Genomic DNA, 21,320 nt, shown 5'->3' on the forward strand with positions numbered 1-21,320 from the left:
ACAAAGGGTTTCCTGCCAGGGGAGGTGCGAGCACCACCCCAGACAGGATTTTGTGTATTGGTCAGGTAGGGCTTGAAAGGAATCAGACATGCCTGAGGCTCACAAGGAGCCTCGGTGCATATGCCAGTTCAAACCGGTCCTAGGGCACACCAGCCCCGGACCTGGGGCGAGCTGGACAAAGGATTGGGGGTGTAACCACCCCCCTTCCTGGTCCCACCCTTAGGGAGGGACCTAGCAGGTAGTCCGGCCCCTAGAATCCGCTTAAAGGTAGGAGCTGTGTCCTAAGACTTCAGACATCCTGGAATCAACTTAACCACAAGAAGAAGACGGGGAACTTCGACGCTCTGCTGCACAGAGGACTGAAGGAAATCTCCCCTATGGTCAGGGAGTGACCATCTTGCTAACGCAAGCACCAACCAGCTATTGAACGTCTGCTTTGCCGCCGCCTCCTGCCGGAGCCCGAGCCCGAGCCCAGAGCCCGACAAGACCTGGACCTCCAGACCTCTCACCGCCCGATCCACAGTCCCTGAGAAGAAGGAACCCGTGGAGGCACCGAGACACGTGGAGCCAGCCATCTTGGAAGACCGACGACAAGCTGCAAGCGCAACGACAGAGGCTCCCTCCAAGTTGTGCTTTGGGTCCTGAGAAGCCCAACCACCGAGCAGCATCTGCACCAAAGGTGAGCCCTCCAGCATCTCCACGATCTGCGTGGGGCCCCTCTGCACTTTGCATCTCGAAGCGCCTGCCCAGTCCCTGGCCCGTTGGCTAGTGGCCATTTTGGCGACCTATTTTGAAATCAACGACGCTGGTCTGGTTGCTCCAGACTGGCCCTAGCTGTTCTCCAAAAGAGCAGCCCCTCTGACCTTGCTGGTCAGAACAATCAGCTTTCTTGAACTTCCACGACTCCTGCCTTTGCCAAGGCTTGTTTGCTTCTTTTGAGTCGCCGACACCGCCGACAGCGAGAGCCTGCGTGGGACAGCTCGTGACTCGACTCCTGGACGTCGTCGACCTTCAGGGACCACGTTACTGCGGAGACAAGCTACACCTAACCACCTGTTTGCACCCGACATCGCCTGGTACCTACCTGGTGCCACGCCGGTCACTGGCTAGTGACTGTGAACACTGTCCCCTCTGCTTTCATGTCTTCTACAACTCTGATCCACCCTTGGATCCAACGCAGCACTTCTGGACCGACCGCCTGCAGCATCTTTGTCGACAGGCTCCATTGAATCGATAGAAGAAACCCGACGCACTTCGAGACCTATGCACCCGCTTCCTGTGGGTGAGGTAAAGCTGGCACTCCGGTGCCCAAGTGTAGAGAATCATCTCTAGTGTCTGTGTTTTGAATCTTGAGATCGTAGTCCATCCAGAAGACCCTTTCTGCAGTAACTTTTTAACTTTTACGCACCCATTGAAAACCTATGGGAGCACGCGTGTGACTTTCCTCACTGCACACGCGACCCGTGGACCTCCTGGTCACTAACTGAAGTTAGCTCCTTGTAGGCCCAGCGATTCTAGAGGCCCTAGGCCTTTTCCCTTTCCTGTTCGTGGTACTTATACCACTATTTTTAGTATATGGTTTGAGTGGCCACCAGGGCCCATCCATATAAAGTGCAACTTCTGTATATTTATTTTTATTTATTATTTATTTATTTATTTATTTACGCAACTTTTATAGCGCGACAAATACCCGAAGGTGTCTCGGCGCTGTGGAGCAACTAAAGTTCATCATCCTACCGTCTTCTCACTGGTTAAACAACCATGTTTTCAAAAGCCTACGGAAACTAATCAGATTCGGAGCGGCTTTAATGGCAATTGGCAAGAGGTTCCAAAGTTTTGGAGTGGCCACGAGAAAGCGCCTGTCGCCCCAGGAGACTGATCTTGTACGTGGCACCGGCAAAAGGCTGGTATTGGCCGATCTTAATTGCCTACTGGGGGTATAGAACTGAAAAGCTTCGATCAGGAATCTGGGTCCAGTGCCATGTATGGCCTTATAAGCAATGCAGAGGGCCTTGAATTTAACGCGGCTCTCAACTCTCAGCCAATGAAGCTGACGAATACCAAGGGTGGTAGATTTGCGGCGAGGGATGTTGAGGAGAATCCTAGCAGCCGCGTTCTGAATAGATTGCAGCTTCGTTATGACACGCTTCTGAGTATGGAGGAAGAGAGCGTTCCCTTAATCTATTTTTGAGAAGACTGAGGTAGAGACCAGAGTCTTCCCAGCTGACGGAGGGAGATATGGTAGCAGCTTCTTAATCTTTTTCAAGATGTAAAATGAAGATGACACAACCTTATTGATATGGAGGTCAAAGACCAACTTGTTGTCAAAAATCACTCCTAGATTTCTGGCTTTTTCCACTGGGACAGGTGGATGGCCGAGCTTTTCTGGCCACCAACCGAGGGACCATTCAGGGGAAAGTTTTCCAAAGGTCATGATCTCGGTCTTGTCCGAGTTAAGCCTGAGGCAATTCAAGGCCATCCAAGTACTGACCTCGAGCATAGCTTTCTGGAAGTTGGCTGCTACAGTAAGGCCATCCTTATGGATACCCAGCACCAGCTGGGTATCGTCTGCGTACGATGTTAACTGTATCCCATAGGCCTTTATTATCCTCGCTAAGTCCGCTACATAGATGTTGAAAAGCATAGGACTTAGCGAGGAGCCTTGTGGGACTCCACAAGGGAGTGCAGAGATGGGAGAATAAAAGTCTCCGAGCCTTACTGTCTGGGTACGGTTTGCCAGGAAGGATGAAATAAGATCCTTGGCCCGACCATTTATCCCCAGAGCTGTGACACGGTCGACAAGAGTGACATGGTCGACCGTGTCAAAGGCTGCTGACAGATCCAAAAGGATAAGAACAGCCGCCCCTCCCTGATCCATGATCGTCCTGATCTCATCAGAGGCCTTTATCAAGGCAGTCTCTGTTCCATGCCCTTTCCTGAACCCAAACTGCGTTTCGTCGAGAAGTTGGTGGGTCTCGACGAACTCTGAGAGCTGCTGATTCATCAGATATTCGCATACTTTGGCAGGAAAGGGCAGGCACGCAATCGGTCTGTAACTTGCGACAGCAGTAGGATCTAAGGAAGGTTTTTTTAAAAGGGGTTTAATAACAGCCTTCTTCCATATACTAGGACATTGGCCTGTTAGGAATATATTATTGCAGATTTCCATCAAAGGGAGGGAGATCACTTCTGTGAGTTTCTGCATCACGGACGGAGGACAGGGGTCCAAGGGGGAGCCTGATTTAATAGTGGAGATGATTTTAATCACGTCCTGATGTGAAACAGGTGAGAAACAAGGGAAGGAGTCAGGATTAGGGTGCGACAGTACTTCTTTCCTGCTGTCACCTCTATGTTCAGTTCTGATGTCATTTTCAAATGAAGCGTAAATATCTGCAACCTTAGTGGTAAAAAAGATGGCCAATTCATTGCAGAAAGTCTGTGAGGGCTCCACTCCAGGCCCAATGGAGGGGGTGGACAAGGTGGTGACGACGGAGAAAAGTTCTATGACAGAGTTGGCAGCAGTCTCGATTTGTGCTGAGTAAAAAACTGTTTTTCGGGCCAAGATCGCCTTTTTATAAATCATAAGAGCGTCTTTATAAGTTTGTCTAGCTGTGGGACAGTAAGCTTTCCTCCAGCGCCTTTCTAAATTCCTACAATGTTGGCGATGTAGACGGAGATCTTCATTATACCAGGGGGCCGAAGGAGATACTCTATTGGGTTGCGTGAATTTCTCTGGGGCCATTAGATCAGCGGCACTTCGGATCCAGTCCTGAAACTCTGAAGCTGACGGTGACAAGCTATTTCCTCCCTGAGGACAGGAGGAGGCCAAGAAATGCAACATCTGAGGGAGATCTGCAGTTTTCCAGGCCCGGGTACCTATCTTAGTGCGAGGTCTGGGGTGCGGCAAGGCAGAAGATCGTGTATCTAGTTGAAAAATAATAGCCCTATGATCTGACCATGTAATTGGAATAATGTCTGATACAGCAATGTCAGGATCATTAGTAAATAGCCCGTCAAGGGAGTGTCCAGCTTGGTGTGTGATACCCTTGACTAATTGGTGCAGTCCAAAATTGGAAAAATCAGTCGTAAGTTGGGCGGTGTCTGGGTTGTCCTGATCTTCCAAAAAGAAGTTGAAGTCTCCCAATATAGTAAATTTATCTGAACAGATGACATTGTCACTCAGGTCAGAGAGGGTAGAGAGAAAAGAGTTACGGGGGCCAGGGGGTCGATAGAGTATTATACCCTTTAGTGCCCGCTTGGGATTAATACTGATAGCAAAAACCGCTGATTCACAGTTAACCGAGTTTATATTATAACACTGTCTTGTTTAACGATTTGTGCTCCTGTGCTCATAAAGAGTCTAGGGGATACTTTGAGTAATAAATACATATATATTTTGAATATATATCTGTGTGGTGTCCTTTCATTGGTATAAAGGGGGGTTACATATGGTAAAACAGCCTGCTTAACACGCTTTCACGAGTTTAGCCTCAAAGACTGCTTAGCCTACGCTACCACTAGGGCAGCTAGTCCGAAAAGGTTGACTTACAACCACACCATAAGGGTTGCTTGGCATGGTACAAGGTGGTCACTTTAACTAGTGAACATCATATACCAGGCCAACTTCTCACATTGGTGAGCAGCGGTTGGATTTGAGCTTGCTGTGTTTTACCATTGTAATCTCTTGGTTACCAATTGAAAGATCACATAGGTACCTGTAGGTACATATAAAACAAGATTAGATATACATAAGTTCTACTGAACTTAGTTGTTGTAGAGCAAAGGGAGTAGCACACCCTGACTGCAACTACTAGATAGGTTTAGTAGTAAAACCCAAGTGTAGGTAGATTGCAACACATCCACCCACACTTAAGAGCAATGGCTGGGGCAGAGGGGTCCACTGTACCCATCTCTGTTGAGAGTGACCCCCAGAGGGCACCATCCATCTTTGCTACCCTTAATCAAAATGAGCTCAGGCAGTTGGCAAACATCAGGGGCCTTAAACAGCCCAGGAACCCTTCCTCTGCTGAACTCAGAGAACTCTTACAAGCGGATGAAGATCAGAGAGCTCTCAAGAAAGCCTCCCAGTTAGACCCTTTAGGGACAGGGACAGGAACAGGAGGCCCTCCTTCTGAAGATGCCACTGAAGTACCCCTTTCCCACAGTCGCCCCTTAGTTGAGAATCTGACTACAGATGATGAGAATCAGCATAGGGACAGGGATGACAAAGGGGGTGAATCTGACAGTAGTAGCAGTTCAGATGGGAGAGATAGCCCAGTGCCAGGTGCCAGACCTGGCTCAGCTAACTTAAGGCTACTGGGGACTGATAATGGGTTCACCCCATTGGATCTCCCTAGTGGACTTAACCAGGGGTTTGGGAGGCAAAGGAATCACTCGGGTGAATCTAATGCTTCTCATGCCTCTAGAGGCTCTCAAGGTCACTCCAGGAGAAGGATGACCACCCCTCAGAGGAGGGAGCATGAGGCCAGAATGAAGGAAGCTCAGCTGAGGGACAGGAGCTGGAAGTAGCTCTGATGGAAGAGAAACTGAGTAAGGCTAGGCAACCTAGAGAGAGTGGGTCTATACCCACTGGTGGCAGCATTGTCCCCAAGGACAAAGATAGGGTCTTTGACAATAGGAACCTGTCCAAGGTTGTGCCCCCCTACAAAAGTGGGGATGACATCCACAAATGGATGACTGCTCTTGAGAGAGCCTGCAAAGTGCAGCAGGTTCCTGAAGACCAGTGGGCAGCAATCTTATGGCTCTCCTTTGAAGGTAGAGGCAGAGATAGACTCCTCACTGTTAGGGAGGAGGATGTCAGAAACTACAGAGCCCTGAAGAGTGTCCTAGTTGATGGGTTAGGCCTAACCACTGAACAGTACAGGTTAATGTTCAGAGACACCCAGAAGACACAGACTCAGGACTGGTCTGAATACATTGAATGTGCCACTAATGCTTTGGAGGGTTGGTTGCTGGGAAGTAAGGTATCTGATTATACAGGATTGTACAATTTGATGATGAGAGAACAGATTTTAAATAACTGTCAGAACCAGCAACTGCATCAACACTTGGTTGACTCAGATCTGACCTCTCCCCAAGAATTTGGAAAGAAGGCAGACAAATGGGTCAGAACCAGGGTTAAGCAAAAGAACCAGGGCCAAGGGGGTGATCAGAAAAAAACAGACCAAAAGGGTGGAGATCAGAAATCTAAAGACCAGAAGTCTTCAACAGGGCCCCAAACTAGTACTAACGAGGGTGGGTCCCAGCCTAAAGGGAAGAAGAGAGAAGGTCCAAAGAAACCCTGGTGCAAATCTTGCAAGAATACAACTCACTGGACTAGTGATTGTAAGAAGGGTGGAGCCCCCAACACTGTTGCCCCTAAGGCACCCGCTCCCAGTACTACTGTTAGCAGTGTTGGTCCCCAGACAAAGGGTGTAGTGGGAATCACTATGGGAACTGAAGGAGATTCTGACTTAGACAGAACCCTGACACAGGCAGTCTTGATCTGTGATGGGGACATGGATTTGTCCCTGACTGTGAGCCCCAGTAACATGGGCAAGTACAGACCGACTCCTTTAATAAATGAAAAAGTGGCTCAAGCCTACAGGGACACATGTGCCAGTGTCACTATGGTGACACCAGGCTTTGTGGACCCTGGACAGTACATACCAGGTGAGAATTTCCTGGTGACCAATGCCAGCAATTCCACTACTTCACATAGTGTGGCAGTTGTTAACTTCTCATGGGGAGGGGTAACTGGCCTCAAAAGGGTTGTGGTTCGTGCAGACCTCCCAGTAGAATGTTTGTTGGGCAATGACCTAGAGATCTCTATGGTCAGAAGTGGAGTACAGGACACATGCAGAGATGTTAGGTATATCACCACATGTCCTTGCTGTGACCAGGTCACAGGCCAAAAAGTGCCTTACTGAACCACAGGTCTTGGAACCTGGAACAATGGACCAAGCACCTACCAAGAAGAAGAACAGGAGGGTTAAGGCTGTGCCTTCCCCCCTGCCTCCAAGTGATGATCAGCCTTCCCAGGAAGATGATCTAGAGAACCCTGAAGGAACTGTCCCTGAAGAGCTTGAACCTGATCAGGTTGAGTTTCTGGGGACAGGGGGACCTTCCAGGGCTGACTTGGGGCAGGCTCAGTTAACCTGTCCATCTCTTGAACCCCTCAGACAGCTGGCTGCTGCTGAGGCTGCTGGGAATGCTCAAGGTACCCATAAAGTCTATTGGGATGAAGGGCTCCTTTATTCAGAGGCTAAAGACCCAAAACCTGGTGCAACCAGGAGGTTGGTTATACCTCTGCAATTTAGGGGCTTCCTTCTTACCTTGGCCCATGATATTCCTCTAGCAGGACACTTAGGCCAGAACAAGACTTGGGACAGGCTTGTCCCTCACTTTCACTGGCCTCACATGAATGAAGATACAAAGGAGTTTTGTTGCTCCTGTGTGACCTGCCAAGCCAGTGGCAAATCAGGTGGCACAACAAAGGCCCCCCCTAATACCACTACCTGTGGTGGGGGTCCCCTTTGAAAGAGTGGGAATAGATATAGTGGGTCCCATGGATCCTCCCACTGCATCTGGGCACAGATTTATACTGGTGGTAGTGGATCATGCCACCAGGTATCCAGAGGCAATTCCCCTTAGGACCACTACAGCTCCTGTTGTGGCCAGGGCCCTGCTAGGAGTATTCTCCAGAGTGGGGTTTCCTAAGGAGGTGGTTTCTGACAGAGGTACCAACTTCATGTCAGGATACTTGACAGCTATGTGGAAGGAATGTGGTGTCAACTACAAGTTCACCACTCCTTATCACCCACAATGCAATGGGCTTGTTGAGAGATTCAACAAGACCCTAAAGGGTATGATCAAAGGATTACCTGAAAAGCTCAGGCGAAGATGGGACATCCTTCTACCCTGCCTTCTGTTTGCTTACAGAGAGGTCCCACAAAAAGGAGTTGGCTACAGCCCCTTTGAATTGTTGTTTGGGCACCCTGTAAGAGGCCCACTGTGTTTAGTGAAGGAAGGATGGGAGTTACCTCTCAAAAAGCCTAAACAAGACATAGTGGACTATGTACTTGGTCTCCGCTCCAGGATGGCTGAGTATATGGAGAAGGCATCCAAAAACCTTGAGGCAAGCCAGGCCTTACAGAAAGCTTGGCATGACCAAAAGGCTGTCTTGGTTGAGTTTCAGCCAGGACAGAAGGTATGGGTGTTGGAGCCAGTGGCCCCAGCAGCACTCCAAGACAAATGGTCTGGACCCCATACAATCCTGGAAAAGAAGGGAGAGGTTACCTACTTGGTGGACCTAGGAACTCCCAGGAGTCCCCACAGGGTACTCCATGTTAACAGGTTAAAAGCATATGTTGACAGGGCAGACATGGGCTTGCTCATGGCTACAGATGAGGGACAGGAGGAAGAGAGTGACCCTCTCCCAGACTTGTTGTCTCAGAACCCTGAAGATGGTTCAGTTGAAGGAGTGACCCTTGGAGGCAACCTCACTGAACATCAGCAGATTGAATGTAGACAGGTTCTACAATCATTTCAACATATGTTCTCACTGATACCTAGTCAAACTGACTGGTGTACCCATGTGGTAGACACTGGTGACAGTCTGCCTGTGAAGAACAAACTTTACAGACAACCTGACCACGTCCGGGACTGTATAAAGGCTGAGGTACACAAAATGCTGGAATTGGGTGTCATTGAACCCTCCGAGAGCCCCTGGGCTAGCCCAGTGGTTCTAGTCCCCAAACCTCACACCAAAGATGGCAAGAGAGAGATGAGGTTCTGTGTGGATTACAGAGGACTCAATGCTGTCACCAGGACAGATGCACATCCTATTCCAAGGGCAGATGAGCTCATAGATAAACTGGCTTCTGCTAAGTTTTTGAGCACATTTGATTTGACAGCTGGCTATTGGCAAATCAGGTTAGCTGAGGAGTCCAAGGCCAAAACAGCATTCTCAACCCCAGGTGGGCATTATCAATTTTTGGTGATGCCCTTTGGTCTGAAGAATGCACCTGCCACCTTCCAAAGGTTGGTGAATCAAGTCCTTACTGGGTTGGATGACTTTTGTGAAGCATATCTTGATGACATTGCTGTCTTTAGCTCCACCTGGGAGGATCACCTGATCCACCTGAAGAAGGTACTTGAGGCTCTGCAAAAGGCAGGCCTCACTATCAAGGCTACTAAGTGCCAGATAGGGTAGAGTAGGGTTGTGTATTTGGGCCACCTTGTAGGTGGAGGCCAAGTTCAACCACTGGAGAGCAAGATACAATCCATCAAGGACTGGTCTCCTCCAACCACCCAGACTCAAGTTCGAGCTTTCTTGGGCTTGACTGGGTACTACAGGAAGTTTGTTAAGAACTATTGGTCCATTGTGACTCCTCTTAATGATCTGACATCCAAGAAGATGCCCAAAAAGGTTCAGTGGACAGTAAGCTGTCAAAAGGCATTTGATGACCTGAAGAAGGCGATGTGCTCTGCACCTATCCTGAAAAGTCCTGACTACTCCAAAGAGTTTATTGTCCAAACAGATGCTTCTGAGTTGGGTGTGGGAGTTGTGCTGTCACAACTTAATGTAGATGGTCAAAACCAACCCATTGCTTTTATTAGCAGAAGGTTGACCCCCAGAGAGAAGAATTGGTCAGCTATTGAGAGGGAGTCCTTTGCTGTGGTGTGGGCCCTGAAGAAGCTGAGGCCATACTTGTTTGGAACTCACTTCAAGATTCAGACCGACCATAAGCCCCTCTTGTGGCTAAATCAGATGAAGGGTGAAAACCCCAAACTGCTTAGGTGGTCCATTTCCCTACAGGGGATGGACTTTACAGTGGAGCACCGGCCAGGTACAGACCATGGAAATGCAGATGGTCTCTCCAGGTACTTCCACATAGGACATGAAGACGAGACTGGTCAAGGCTAGTTTAATGTCCCTGCGTTTGGGGGGGGGGGGGTTGTGTAGGAGAGTAGGGTCTGCTATCCTATGGTCACCCCAAATTTTTGCTTTTTGCTTTACTGGTTTTTGACATATTGAGGCTGTGGGCCTGCTAATCAGACCCCCAGCCTGCTGTTCTCTCTAACTAAATTGACACTATGCACCCTAGGTGCATAACCAATTGGAATTGGATCACCCTGTGAGCCCCTGTACCAGTGTACACTAGGTACCCAGGGCATTGGTGTATCTAAGGCCTACCAGGGGCTGCAGCATGTATTATGCCACCCCTGGCCTGGCCTAGCAATTTGACACAACTGGCTGATCACTCAGCTGGGGTAAGTTGGTGTAACCACCTCTTACTTAGGTGTAGTATACCTATACCTAACCTTAAATGGGACACATGGTAACCTATAAGTCACTCCTATGGCAGGCCTTGACAATCCTGAAGGCAGAGTGCTTGGTTCCATGTGAGATGGTGCTCTGGCATGAGCTGAGCCTGTCTGCAGTGGTCGGAACAACTTCCTTCTACCGTTTCCAGATATCGTCATACCATATACTCTTAAGTGCATTATGAACCTCGCGGGTAAATGCTATCTTTGGTTTGGCTTTATCAAAACATGTCGAGTAAGGTGTCATACGAATTGGAATACTAACCCCTCGCCAATTCTGGCGACGGGGTTAGCATTCCACCCTTCTAGAGGGACACGACATGTACAGTACCTGATACCCGGGTAAAATCAGACATAGCGTCAGCTCCACAAAATGGATGCTGCCACCACAGACACAAGTCTGACCTCCTGCTGCTGGGAGTCCTTCCAGCTTGGGAGACGTGGACAAAGGGTTTCCTGCCAGGGGAGGTGCGAGCACCACCCCAGACAGGATTTTGTGTATTGGTCAGGTAGGGCTTGAAAGGAATCAGACATGCCTGAGGCTCACAAGGAGCCTCGGTGCATATGCCAGTTCAAACCGGTCCTGGGGCACACCAGCCCCGGACCTGGGGCGAGCTGGACAAAGGATTGGGGGTGTAACCACCCCCCTTCCTGGTCCCACCCTTAGGGAGGGACCTAGCAGGTAGTCCGGCCCCTAGAATCCGCTTAAAGGTAGGAGCTGTGTCCTAAGACTTCAGACATCCTGGAATCAACTTAACCACAAGAAGAAGACGGGAACTTCGACGCTCTGCTGCACAGAGGACTGAAGGAAATCTCCCCTATGGTCAGGGAGTGACCATCTTGCTAACGCAAGCACCAACCAGCTATTGAACGTCTGCTTTGCCGCCGCCTCCTGCCGGAGCCCGAGCCCAGAGCCCAACAAGACCTGGACCTCCAGACCTCTCACCGCCCGATCCACAGTCCCTGAGAAGAAGGAACCCGTGGAGGCACTGAGACACGTGGAGCCAGCCATCTTGGAAGACCAACGACAAGCTGCAAGCGCAACGACAGAGGCTCCCTCCAAGTTGTGCTTTGGGTCCTGAGAAGCCCAACCACCGAGCAGCATCTGCACCAAAGGTGAGCCCTCCAGCATCTCCACGATCTGCGTGGGGCCCCTCTGCACTTTGCATCTCGACGCGCCTGCCCGGTCCCTGGCCCGTTGGCTAGTGGCCATTTTGGCGACCTATTTTGAAATCAACAATGCTGGTCTGGTTGCTCCAGACTGGCCCTAGCTGCTCTCCAAAAGAGCAGCCCCTCTGACCTTGCTGGTCAGAACAATCAGCTTTCTTGAACTTCCACGACTCCTGCCTTTGCCAAGGCTTGTTTGCTTCTTTTGAGTCGCCGACACCGCCGACAGCGAGAGCCTGCGTGGGACAGCTCGTGACTCGACTCCTGGACGTCGTCGACCTTCAGGGACCACGTGGCTGCGGAGACAAGCTACACCTAACCACCTGTTTGCACCCGACATCGCCTGGTACCTACGTGGTGCCACGCCGGTCACTGGCTAGTGACTGTGAACACTGTCCCCTCTGCTTTCAGGTCTTCTACAACTCCGATCCACCCTTGGATCCAACGCAGCACTTCTGGACCGACCGCCTGCAGCATCTTTGTCGACAGGCTCCATTGAATCGATAGAAGAAACATGACGCACTTCGAGACCTATGCACCCGCTTCCTGTGGGTGAGGTAAAGCTGGCACTCCGGTGCCCAAGTGTAGAGAATCATCTCTAGTGTCTGTGTTTTGAATCTTGAGATCGTAGTCCATCCAGAAGACCCTTTCTGCAGTAACTTTTTAACTTTTACGCACCCATTGAAAACCTATGGGAGCACGCGTGTTACTTTCCTCACTGCACACGCGACCCGTGGACCTCCTGGTCACTAACTGAAGTTAGCTCCTTGTAGGCCCAGCGATTCTAGAGGCCCTAGGCCTTTTCCCTTTCCTCTTCGTGGTACTCATACCACTATTTTTAGTATATGGTTTGAGTGGCCACCAGGGCCCATCCATATAAAGTGCAACTTCTGTATATTATAACACTGTCTTGTTTAACGATTTGTGCTCCTGTGCTCATAAAGAGTCTAGGGGATACTTTGAGTAATAAATACATATATATATTTTGAATATATATCTGTGTGGTGTCCTTTCATTGGTATAAAGGGGGGTTACATATGGTAAAACAGCATGCTTAACACGCTTTAACGAGTTTAGCCTCAAAGACTGCTTAGCCTACGCTACCACTAGGGCAGCTAGTCCGAAAAGGTTGACTTACAACCACACCATAAGGGTTGCTTGGCATGGTACAAGGTGGTCACTTTAACTAGTGAACATCATATACCAGGCCAACTTCTCACAGTTATCAAAGAGGCGGCTATAGGGGCAACAATAATAAAGGCAGAGGCAAAACAAATACCACCCGCTCTGCCACACCGCCTACCCAATGACTTCCCCCCGCTCCCTCCAGACCATCCCACTCCGGTCGGGGGCAGACTTCAGGATACTGCCTGGAATTAACATCTACCCCCCCCCCCAAACATTCCACCCAGGCAACGCCCAATGTCACAAGAACATTCCAAATTACTAAAGCAGGACTTAATCTCCCTCCTACAAAAACAGGCAATGGAACACGTTCCCGTCAAGCAACAAAATTTAGGGGTCTACTCCCTATATTTTCTAATACCAAAAAGGGACGAGACTCTACGACCTATTCTAGATCTCCGGCCCCTAAACACATACATACATTCAGACCGTTTTCACATGGTAACGCTTCAGCAGGTACTTCCGCTCCTCTCCCAGAACGACTTTCTCACCACACTAGACTTGAAAGACGCATACTTCCACATACCAGTACACCATGCTCACAGAAAGTACCTCAGATGTGTAGTGGACGGACAACACTACCAATTCAAGGTGCTCCCATTTGGAGTCACAACAGCACCACGGGTATTCACCAAGTGCCTAGCGGTGGTGGCGGCACACCGCAAAAGACAGCACATTCACGTCTTCCCATATTTGGACAACTGGCTGATAAAAGCCACTTCATACAACCAATGTGTACACCACACCGCCACCACAATCCAACTACTTCACCAGCTAGGCTTCACGGTGAACCACCAAAAGTCCCAGCTAACACCATCCCACGTAAAACAATACCTCGGTGCCACCATAGACACCTCAAAAGCAATAGCCTACCCCAATCCGGCCAGGATTGCAAGCATTCAGGCTTTGCGACAAAAATTCGTACTTCAACACTCTCTTCCAGCACGAGTGTTTATGCAACTAATAGGGATGATGGCCTCTTACATTTTCATAGTGCCTCATGCAAGACTCCAGATGCGTCCTCTCCAAGAGTGCTTAGTGCGCCAATGGAACCAGGCCCAGGGGCAACTGACAGATCTGGTGTTGGTAGACAGTCGCACCCATCGCTCTCTGCAGTGGTGGAACACCATAAACCTTTCCAAAGGTCGACCGTTCCTGGACCCGGTTCCCCAAATAATACTAACAGACGCATCGCTCTCCGGCTCGGGAGCTCATCTATTACACCTCACAACGCAGGGCACATGGACGCCGCAACAAAAGTTACTCCATATCAACCACCTGGAGTTACTAGCAATCTTTCGAGCCCTAAAATCCTTTCAACCACGGATTTCAGGCAAGACAGTCCTCATTCGCACAGACAACATGACGGCCATGTATTATATTCAAAAACAAGGCGGCACTCACTCTCCACAGCTCTCTCAATTAGCACAGAGCATATGGAGATGGGCAATTCCACACAAAATCTTTCTCCTAGCTCAACATGTCCCAGGAGTCCAAAACACCTGCGCAGATCTGCTCAGCAGACAGACGCTGCAGATCCACAAGTGGGAACTTCACCCACAGGTTCTTCATCCGTTCTTTCAAATGTGGGGGCATCCACAGATAGACCTCTTCGCCACCCACGAAAACACAAAATGCCCAAGCTTCGCCGCCAGATACCCACACCCATTGTCCAAAGGAAATGCGATATGGATGAACTGGTCAGGCAAATTTGCGTACGCTTTTCCGCCTCTCCCACTCATTCCATTAGGGGTGCGAAAGCTACAACAGCATTCCCTCACACTGATCCTAGTAGCTCCAACGTGGGCCAGACAACCGTGGTACACCACGCTGCTGGAACTCTCGGTAGTACCACACCAAAAGCTACACCTCTCACCATGCCTCCTAATCCAGAACCATGGAGAGATCAGACACCCGGACCCAGCTCAGCTCAACCTTGCGATCTGGCTCCTGAAATCCTAGAATTCGGGTACCTAAACCTTCCCCCTGACTGTGTAAACATCATCAGAGAAGCTAGACGCCCTACCACTAGCGCCTGCTACGCTGCCAAGTGGAAAAGATTTGTTGTTTATTGCCATAACAACACAATCAATCCTCTAGACGTGTCTATACAACACATCATATGCTACTTACTCCACCTACAAAGGTGTAATCTAGCCTATACATCCATTCGGCTACACCTCGCAGCAATTGCAGCTTACTTACAAAACAGGCAACATCTATCACTCTTTAGAGTACCTGCCATTAAAGCCTTCATGGAAGGCCTAAAAAGAATAATTCCCTCCAGAGTGCCACCCTCACCTGTGTGGAACTTAAATATCGTGCTCACAAGGCTGATGGGGCCTCCCTTCGAACCTTTGCATAAATGCCAACTGTAATTTCTCACATGGAAAACAGCTTTTCTTGTAGCCATCACTTCCCTTAGAAGGGTCAGTGAGATACAAGCACTTACTAAACAAGAACCTTTTCTTCAAATGCACCAGAACAAGGTTGTTCTCCGTACCAACCCAAAATTCCTACCTAAATTCATTTCCCCTTTTCACCTAAACCAATCTGTAGAATTACCAGTATATTTCTCGCAACCTCAGACCGTTGCAGAAAGGGCTCTGCACACGCTAGATGTCAAACGAGCCTTACTTTACTATATCCAAAGAACACAACCTTTCAGAATGACCAAACAACTGTTTGTCTCTTTCTCTCCACCTCATAAAGGTAACCCCATCTCTAAATCAGGGATAGCTAGGTGGATTGTAAAATGCATACAGATTTGCTACCACAAAGCAAAACGAACGCTATCCGTTCCCCCTAAAGTCCATTCTACACGGAAGATGGGGGCTTCCATGGCATTTCTAGGGAACATCCCCTTAGATGATATCTGCAAAGCAGCTACATGGTCAACACCGCACACTTTCACCAAACACTATTGTGTAGATGTGCAAACCAAGCAGCAAGCTAGTGTGGGCCAGGCTGTACTCAAAACATTATTTCAAACCACTGCAACAGATACGGGTGGTCTCTGCTAACGGTGGGTACTGCTATATAATCTATGCACAAGTGTGTAATCTGCAGCTCATATGCCTCGAACGGAATATGCTACTTACCAGTATGCATCTGTTCTTGGCATGTAGAGCTGCAGATCTACACACGACCACCCGCCTCCCCGGCTAACTGTATCTGTTCCAGTTTATCTTATTTAGACAACACACACATGGGCATCTTCACTGTTGTTACTACGCTCCATCTTTCCCTGCTGGCGAAAAACAATCTGAGGATGGAGCCGAAGCCCATGCGCAATACGATCCAAGGGAGGAGTCACCGACCTCGTGACTTCCAAAGACTTTCCAAGAGGAAAAACAAACTGCAAACATCCGTGCCCAAAACCAGATGGCGATCCATGCAAAAGTGTGTAGATCTGCAGCTCTACATGCCAAGAACTGATGCATACTGGTAAGTAGCATATTCCTTCAAGCAGCCTGCAAGGGTAGTGTCGCCCCCGCCGGTCACCTCCTTGGGTCAGATCCCGGGAGTTGTGGTGTTTCCATTCTGCCTGGCTTCCAAGCGCATCCACCAGAGCTTAAGGCAGCGTTTTGATTGGACAGGGGATTCCGAGAGGCTGGAAGCTTCCTATTGCGGCCCACAGGAGACCGAGCAGAGGCGGCACCGAGGTAAGTCCATTACATTCTTGTGTTCCCCCTCCACACACTCCCTCCCCGTCTCACCATGCGCGCTTAGCAGTGGCTGCTACTGGTGCTTTCGGTATGGTGCACACGGGCTCTTCCTCCCTACAGATTCCCCCTCGCCCCTATAGCTAACAACTACCCAGGTTCCCTCCCCCCCCGGGGTTGAGACTCGGGTTTTCTCACCTGAAATTGGGGTCCCCCAATACATTTGCCCATTTAAAAAAAAATAAGAATAGGACCTTTGATGGCGGGCTGAACTCATGGGGAAGTTTGCCTTGACCACACAAGACATCTATAGACTCACAAGCTTTACACTGGGCAGGAAGAGACTCCGCCCCGGGAGCGCAGGAACGGGAAGAAACTCAGATGGAATCTCTAGACACTAAGAGCATTGGGTGCAAAGGTATGTCTGGGCACTGTGGCTGTCTACTGACTCCCCCCCCTCCCCAAGAGACATGCGTATGGGATGCAATGACAGAGGGAACTAGGTGTAGAAATCTTGGAGGAGACATGGAAGGTTATTTGGGAGAGAGCTTCAAAATTCTCATGTATGTCTACGCTCTAAATAAAATGTATATAAAATACTGGCACACTGGCACCTTACCCCTGTGCGGTTGCACAAGATGTTTGGCAGCTCAGAAGCACTCTGGAAGGGCTGTGATGGTAGAGGCAGTGTCCTACATGTGTGGGGGGCACGAGCGCGGATCCAGACCTGGGTCCCCCCTCACCGGGCGGTCTACCACAAGTGTTACTGTGCCCATGACGCAAGCCTCATCCTCTTGGGGGTGGGGGGGGGGGGGCCCAGGGAATGAGGCCTCTATCTCACGATGACGCCAATGGGGAAATTCACGTCCTCCTAGCAGCAGGCATAAGCTTGGCCCAGATGCAGAGGCGACAGCAGGTGCATACCCCTAATCGGTGATGCAGCAGATTGATGACTGGAGAAATCTATAGATTCACTGATGGAGTTCTGTTCTGTTATGTTAGCGGGAGGCATCCAAGCGCTAGTTCTCCCTGCCTCTCCTAGAGCAGCACCAGATATTCATGTTATAAAGTCAGGTGTTCACCATTGACCTTCGAGGGCATCCACCCAACCTACACTCACTGTTTCACAACAAAACCGAATTCCTTAGCTAATAGTGAAAAGATGCCGCAAACCCTTCCCTCCTGGGCCTCCCTTGGACTGCCCTGGGGTAGAGTCCCTCAAGCCCATCTCAGTCTGTATGACCTGTTGTCCAGAGACAGTGAGTGTACAACATGGACTCCGTGACCGGTCATCTGGACGGGCTTGCCTGGGTGTGTGTACGAAGGAAGGGCTTCTGACCGCGTCCTCTTACTTTACAGATGCCCGCGACTCGATCGCCAAGGTGGCCTACGGCAGGGTCTTCGGATGGATCGTTAGCAAGGTGAACGAGCTGCTGGCTGCCAATGTGGGGCACGAGGTGGAGCTGAGGGAGATCGGTGAGTGTTCCATCCTCAGCTGTGTTCGTTGTGTTGTCAACCTGTGTATCTGTTCCCTCCTCTCCCTCCCTCAGAAGCCTCAGTCTCCTCAACTGACATGCAATCCTGCCTGCTCTCACCACCTCATGTGCACATGGACAAAACTGGTAAACACGTATGAACGTTACGGGGCCAGTGTTCAGTGTCCTCTGTGCTTACTTGAGTTCAGACTATCAAAGATATTCTGGGCCGCTTTTCCTTTTCGTTATATGAGGAGTTGCCAGTGAACAACTGTCCACAATTACTGAACTGGATTCAGCCCTTGAGTTCTTCCTATGTGCATAGGTAAGTGATGGGGCAGGAATGCCCCCTGATGGTGTACAGTTGAGCTCCCCTGCCCCAAGTACCCTGCTCCATGTATCTGGTATCCTGGGACGGCCCAAGCATCACACTAATGTATGGTGTGCACAGGGTCACAGGAGTGTCTTTAATGTGCGAGAGGTCCCAGACCTAGAGGGGTGCACCAAGCGTGGACTACTGTCCCTGTTGTAGGTTTTAGCACATAGAGCACAGTTGGTAACACACTACGTTTTGTGAATCCATAATTGAGGCCAAACCTTTTTATCTGTCACTAGAGTGGAGGTCGACTGGCCCGCTCTATAAGGTTCTGCTTTTTTCACTAAACCAGATCCCAGCCTTAACATCACAAGTGTGTTTGTAGCCTGCGTGGTATATGCATGGTGTGTGTAAGTCATAGTCATGGAAGCATGTGCGATCCATTTCGTATACCCCTCCTAAGTTGTTTTCCAGACAGTGGGATTGTAATGCTGACTTGCTGAAGTTGAAGGGAGGAGACCCAGAGAGTGAAGTGGAAAAGGCTGAGCTCCCCTTTACGAATTCAATGAGGTGTTTTTACCACAAGGAGCTGCTAAGCAGTCTTCCTGAACCTGTCATTTGGTGGATGGTGGAGCTGAGGGCTGTGGCTATTGTGATTGGTGGGAAGGGTTTATGAAGGGGCGTACCATTGTGTCTTTTCTTGTTTGCTCCTTCATTTGGGTAATGCCCGCTGGACGTGGCCACCTGGCTGTCACAGACCTCTTTGTGCCTCTGTTGTGGGTGAGGAGCATCACTTTACACTAAGGTGTGTCTGGGGAACAGGCTGGTAAGGATACTTGACAGCAGACGCACCCCAGACCGGTTCCACAGTCTGCGACAGCGGATCCACAACTCCTGTTTAAAAGTTGTACACCAAGTGTGACCCAAAAGATCCCACTTGGTTCCAGTTGCAAGTGCTCTGTGAACAGGGAAGGGAACGTTCTGCAGAGCTCTCAGAGGGTTGGTACCATCCAGGGGTGGGGGTGGGGGGGGTCATTGCATGAAGCCTGGCTCTCTAGATAGAGGCGCTGTGTAACTGCACTGAAGCACCTCAATGCTGTCTGCTGCCTCCTGAGAGGAAGAGCTGCTGAAGGCCTGTGCGAGGCTGCATCTGCCGGATTCCGAGCGCGGTGCAGGGCCACACCTACCATAGTTTGGAAGGCCCAGTTGGGAGGGCTACACCGGTTGACCAGCCCGTCCTGAGGTGGGCTACAACTGCTGATTGAGAAGGGACCCCCGAGACTGGACTTGTCCGCAGACCGGTAGGGGCCACTTCTTCAGGAGTTGCGATCGTCCAGTGTCCGACCGCATGAACCATGTTGGAGCCGCTACATTCAGGTCTCTCTGACCCCAAAAGAAAGGCAGGGTGTGGGTGCTGCTGAACGCGCCCTGGGGCCAACAGAGTGGAACCCCAACAAAGACTAGGCGCGCTGCAGCTTCAAGAAGTGCACGGAATTGAGGTTAGCGAGTAATGTGGCCCAGAAAAGACCTTGAGGGGACTCTTTCATCCTGCAAAGGGGCGAGACTTAAGATTGAGCACACTTGTAAATTGTGGGTGATTGGACTCGACCTGAGACAGACTCACACGACTCCTGATCCCCCTAGAAAGAGGGGGATCCTAGAACCAGGGGAGAGATCTTGGGAGGGGGGCAAAGAGGGACCGTGTGGGAGCAGCAATCTAGAAGAGCTAATGATCAGAGACATGGACATGAAAACTAAATTGCATAGTAGTTAGTACAACTGTGTGATCAAAATACTTTTGTTTCCCGCAAAGTTGGGCACTGCGTGGGATGGTAACTTCACAGTGTATCTTGGTTGATTGAGTTCTGAGGCCGAGCACCCCCACACCACCACCCTGAGAAACCTGTGACCGCTCACCCTTGCTCCCTTCTTGAGAAGCCTGTGACTGCTCCCCTTCACTACCGCCCTGAGACACCTGTGACCGCTCACCCTTGCTCCCTTCTTGAGAAGCCTGTGACTGCTCCCCTTCACTACCGCCCTGAGAAACCTGTGACCGCTCACCCTTGCTCCCTTCTTGAGAAGCCTGTGACTTGTCGCCCTCACAACCTCCCTCAGAAGCCTGTGACTGCCCTCGCTAATTCCCTGAGAAGCGTGTAACCACTCACCCACACTACCTCCCTGAGAAACCTGTGACCGCTCACCCTTGCTCCCTTCTTGAGAAGCCTGTGACTTGTCGCCCTCGCAACCTCCCTCAGAAGCCTGTGACAGCTCACGCTAATTCCCTGAGAAGCGTGTAACTACTCACCCTTGCTATGTCCCTGAGAAGCCTGTGACTGCTCGCCATCGCGGTCTCTTTGAGAAGCCTGTGCTGCTCACCCTAGCTAACTCCCTGAGAAACGTGTGACCACTCACCATCGCTACCTACCTTATTTATTTATTTATAAAGTTTTATATAGCTCAAACAAGATCCCAAAGGATATCAGAGCGCTTTACAATTGGACAGAGGGAAGGTAATAAATGCAATAGCGGCATCAGATAAGACTACCAAACGGAACAATTCCAAGACAAAGGGGTCAAAGGAGAATAATAACTGGTACACAGCGAGCTAAGAGGGGAGATAGTGTAAAGAAGAGCAGCATCCAATGACAGTCTTAAGGTTGTAGGATCAGTGACTTAGAGCAGATGATCCTAACCCATTAAGGTAAGAACTTGTTCATAAAGAATCTTTTGCCTTCCAATTGGAAAGCAACCGTGGAGGAGATTCTGCTTACGTCTGGTGAAAGAGAGTTCCAGATCTTCGGGGCAGCGCCGGAGAACGCTCTGTGGCAAATTCCCTTTTTGCGAAAGATCTGTGGTTTCAAGAGGAAAGTGTTAGCACTTCTTGAGGGTCTACCACTTCCGGATAATTCAAGCTTTTGAGCTAGATACCTGGGAGTTTTGAAATGGAGGGCTTTGTGAGACAGGCAGGCAATCTTTAGCTGAATTTGTGCTTCGTAGGGCAACCACTCAACGGATTTTAGGACTGGGGATATGTGCGCATTTCTTTTGGTACCCGTAACCAATCTGGCTGTAGCGTTCAATGATGCCCTTAGTGGGGCAAGGGTATATTTGGGGAGGCCACAGAGCGTAACACTGCCATAGTCTAGTCTCAGCAAAACAAGCCCTTGGACCACCTGCTTGAGA

The 21,320-nt window shown here is 50.0% G+C and overlaps 1 protein-coding gene across 1 annotated transcript in view; it reads left to right on the top strand.

Moving 5' to 3' along the window:
- Nucleotides 1–21,320, top strand: part of LOC146863614 (myosin-IIIb-like) — a 547,606-nt gene that overhangs the window by 308,886 nt on the left and 217,400 nt on the right. The window contains exon 10 of the mRNA XM_085627644.1: nt 17,706–17,822. Within this exon, the coding sequence (XP_085483770.1) occupies nt 17,706–17,822 (117 nt within the window). The remainder of the gene's footprint in view (nt 1–17,705; nt 17,823–21,320) is intronic.

The sequence above is a fragment of the Triturus cristatus genome, chromosome 2_1 (genome assembly GCF_964204655.1).
Source record: "Triturus cristatus chromosome 2_1, aTriCri1.1, whole genome shotgun sequence".
Lineage (NCBI taxonomy): Eukaryota > Metazoa > Chordata > Amphibia > Caudata > Salamandridae > Triturus > Triturus cristatus.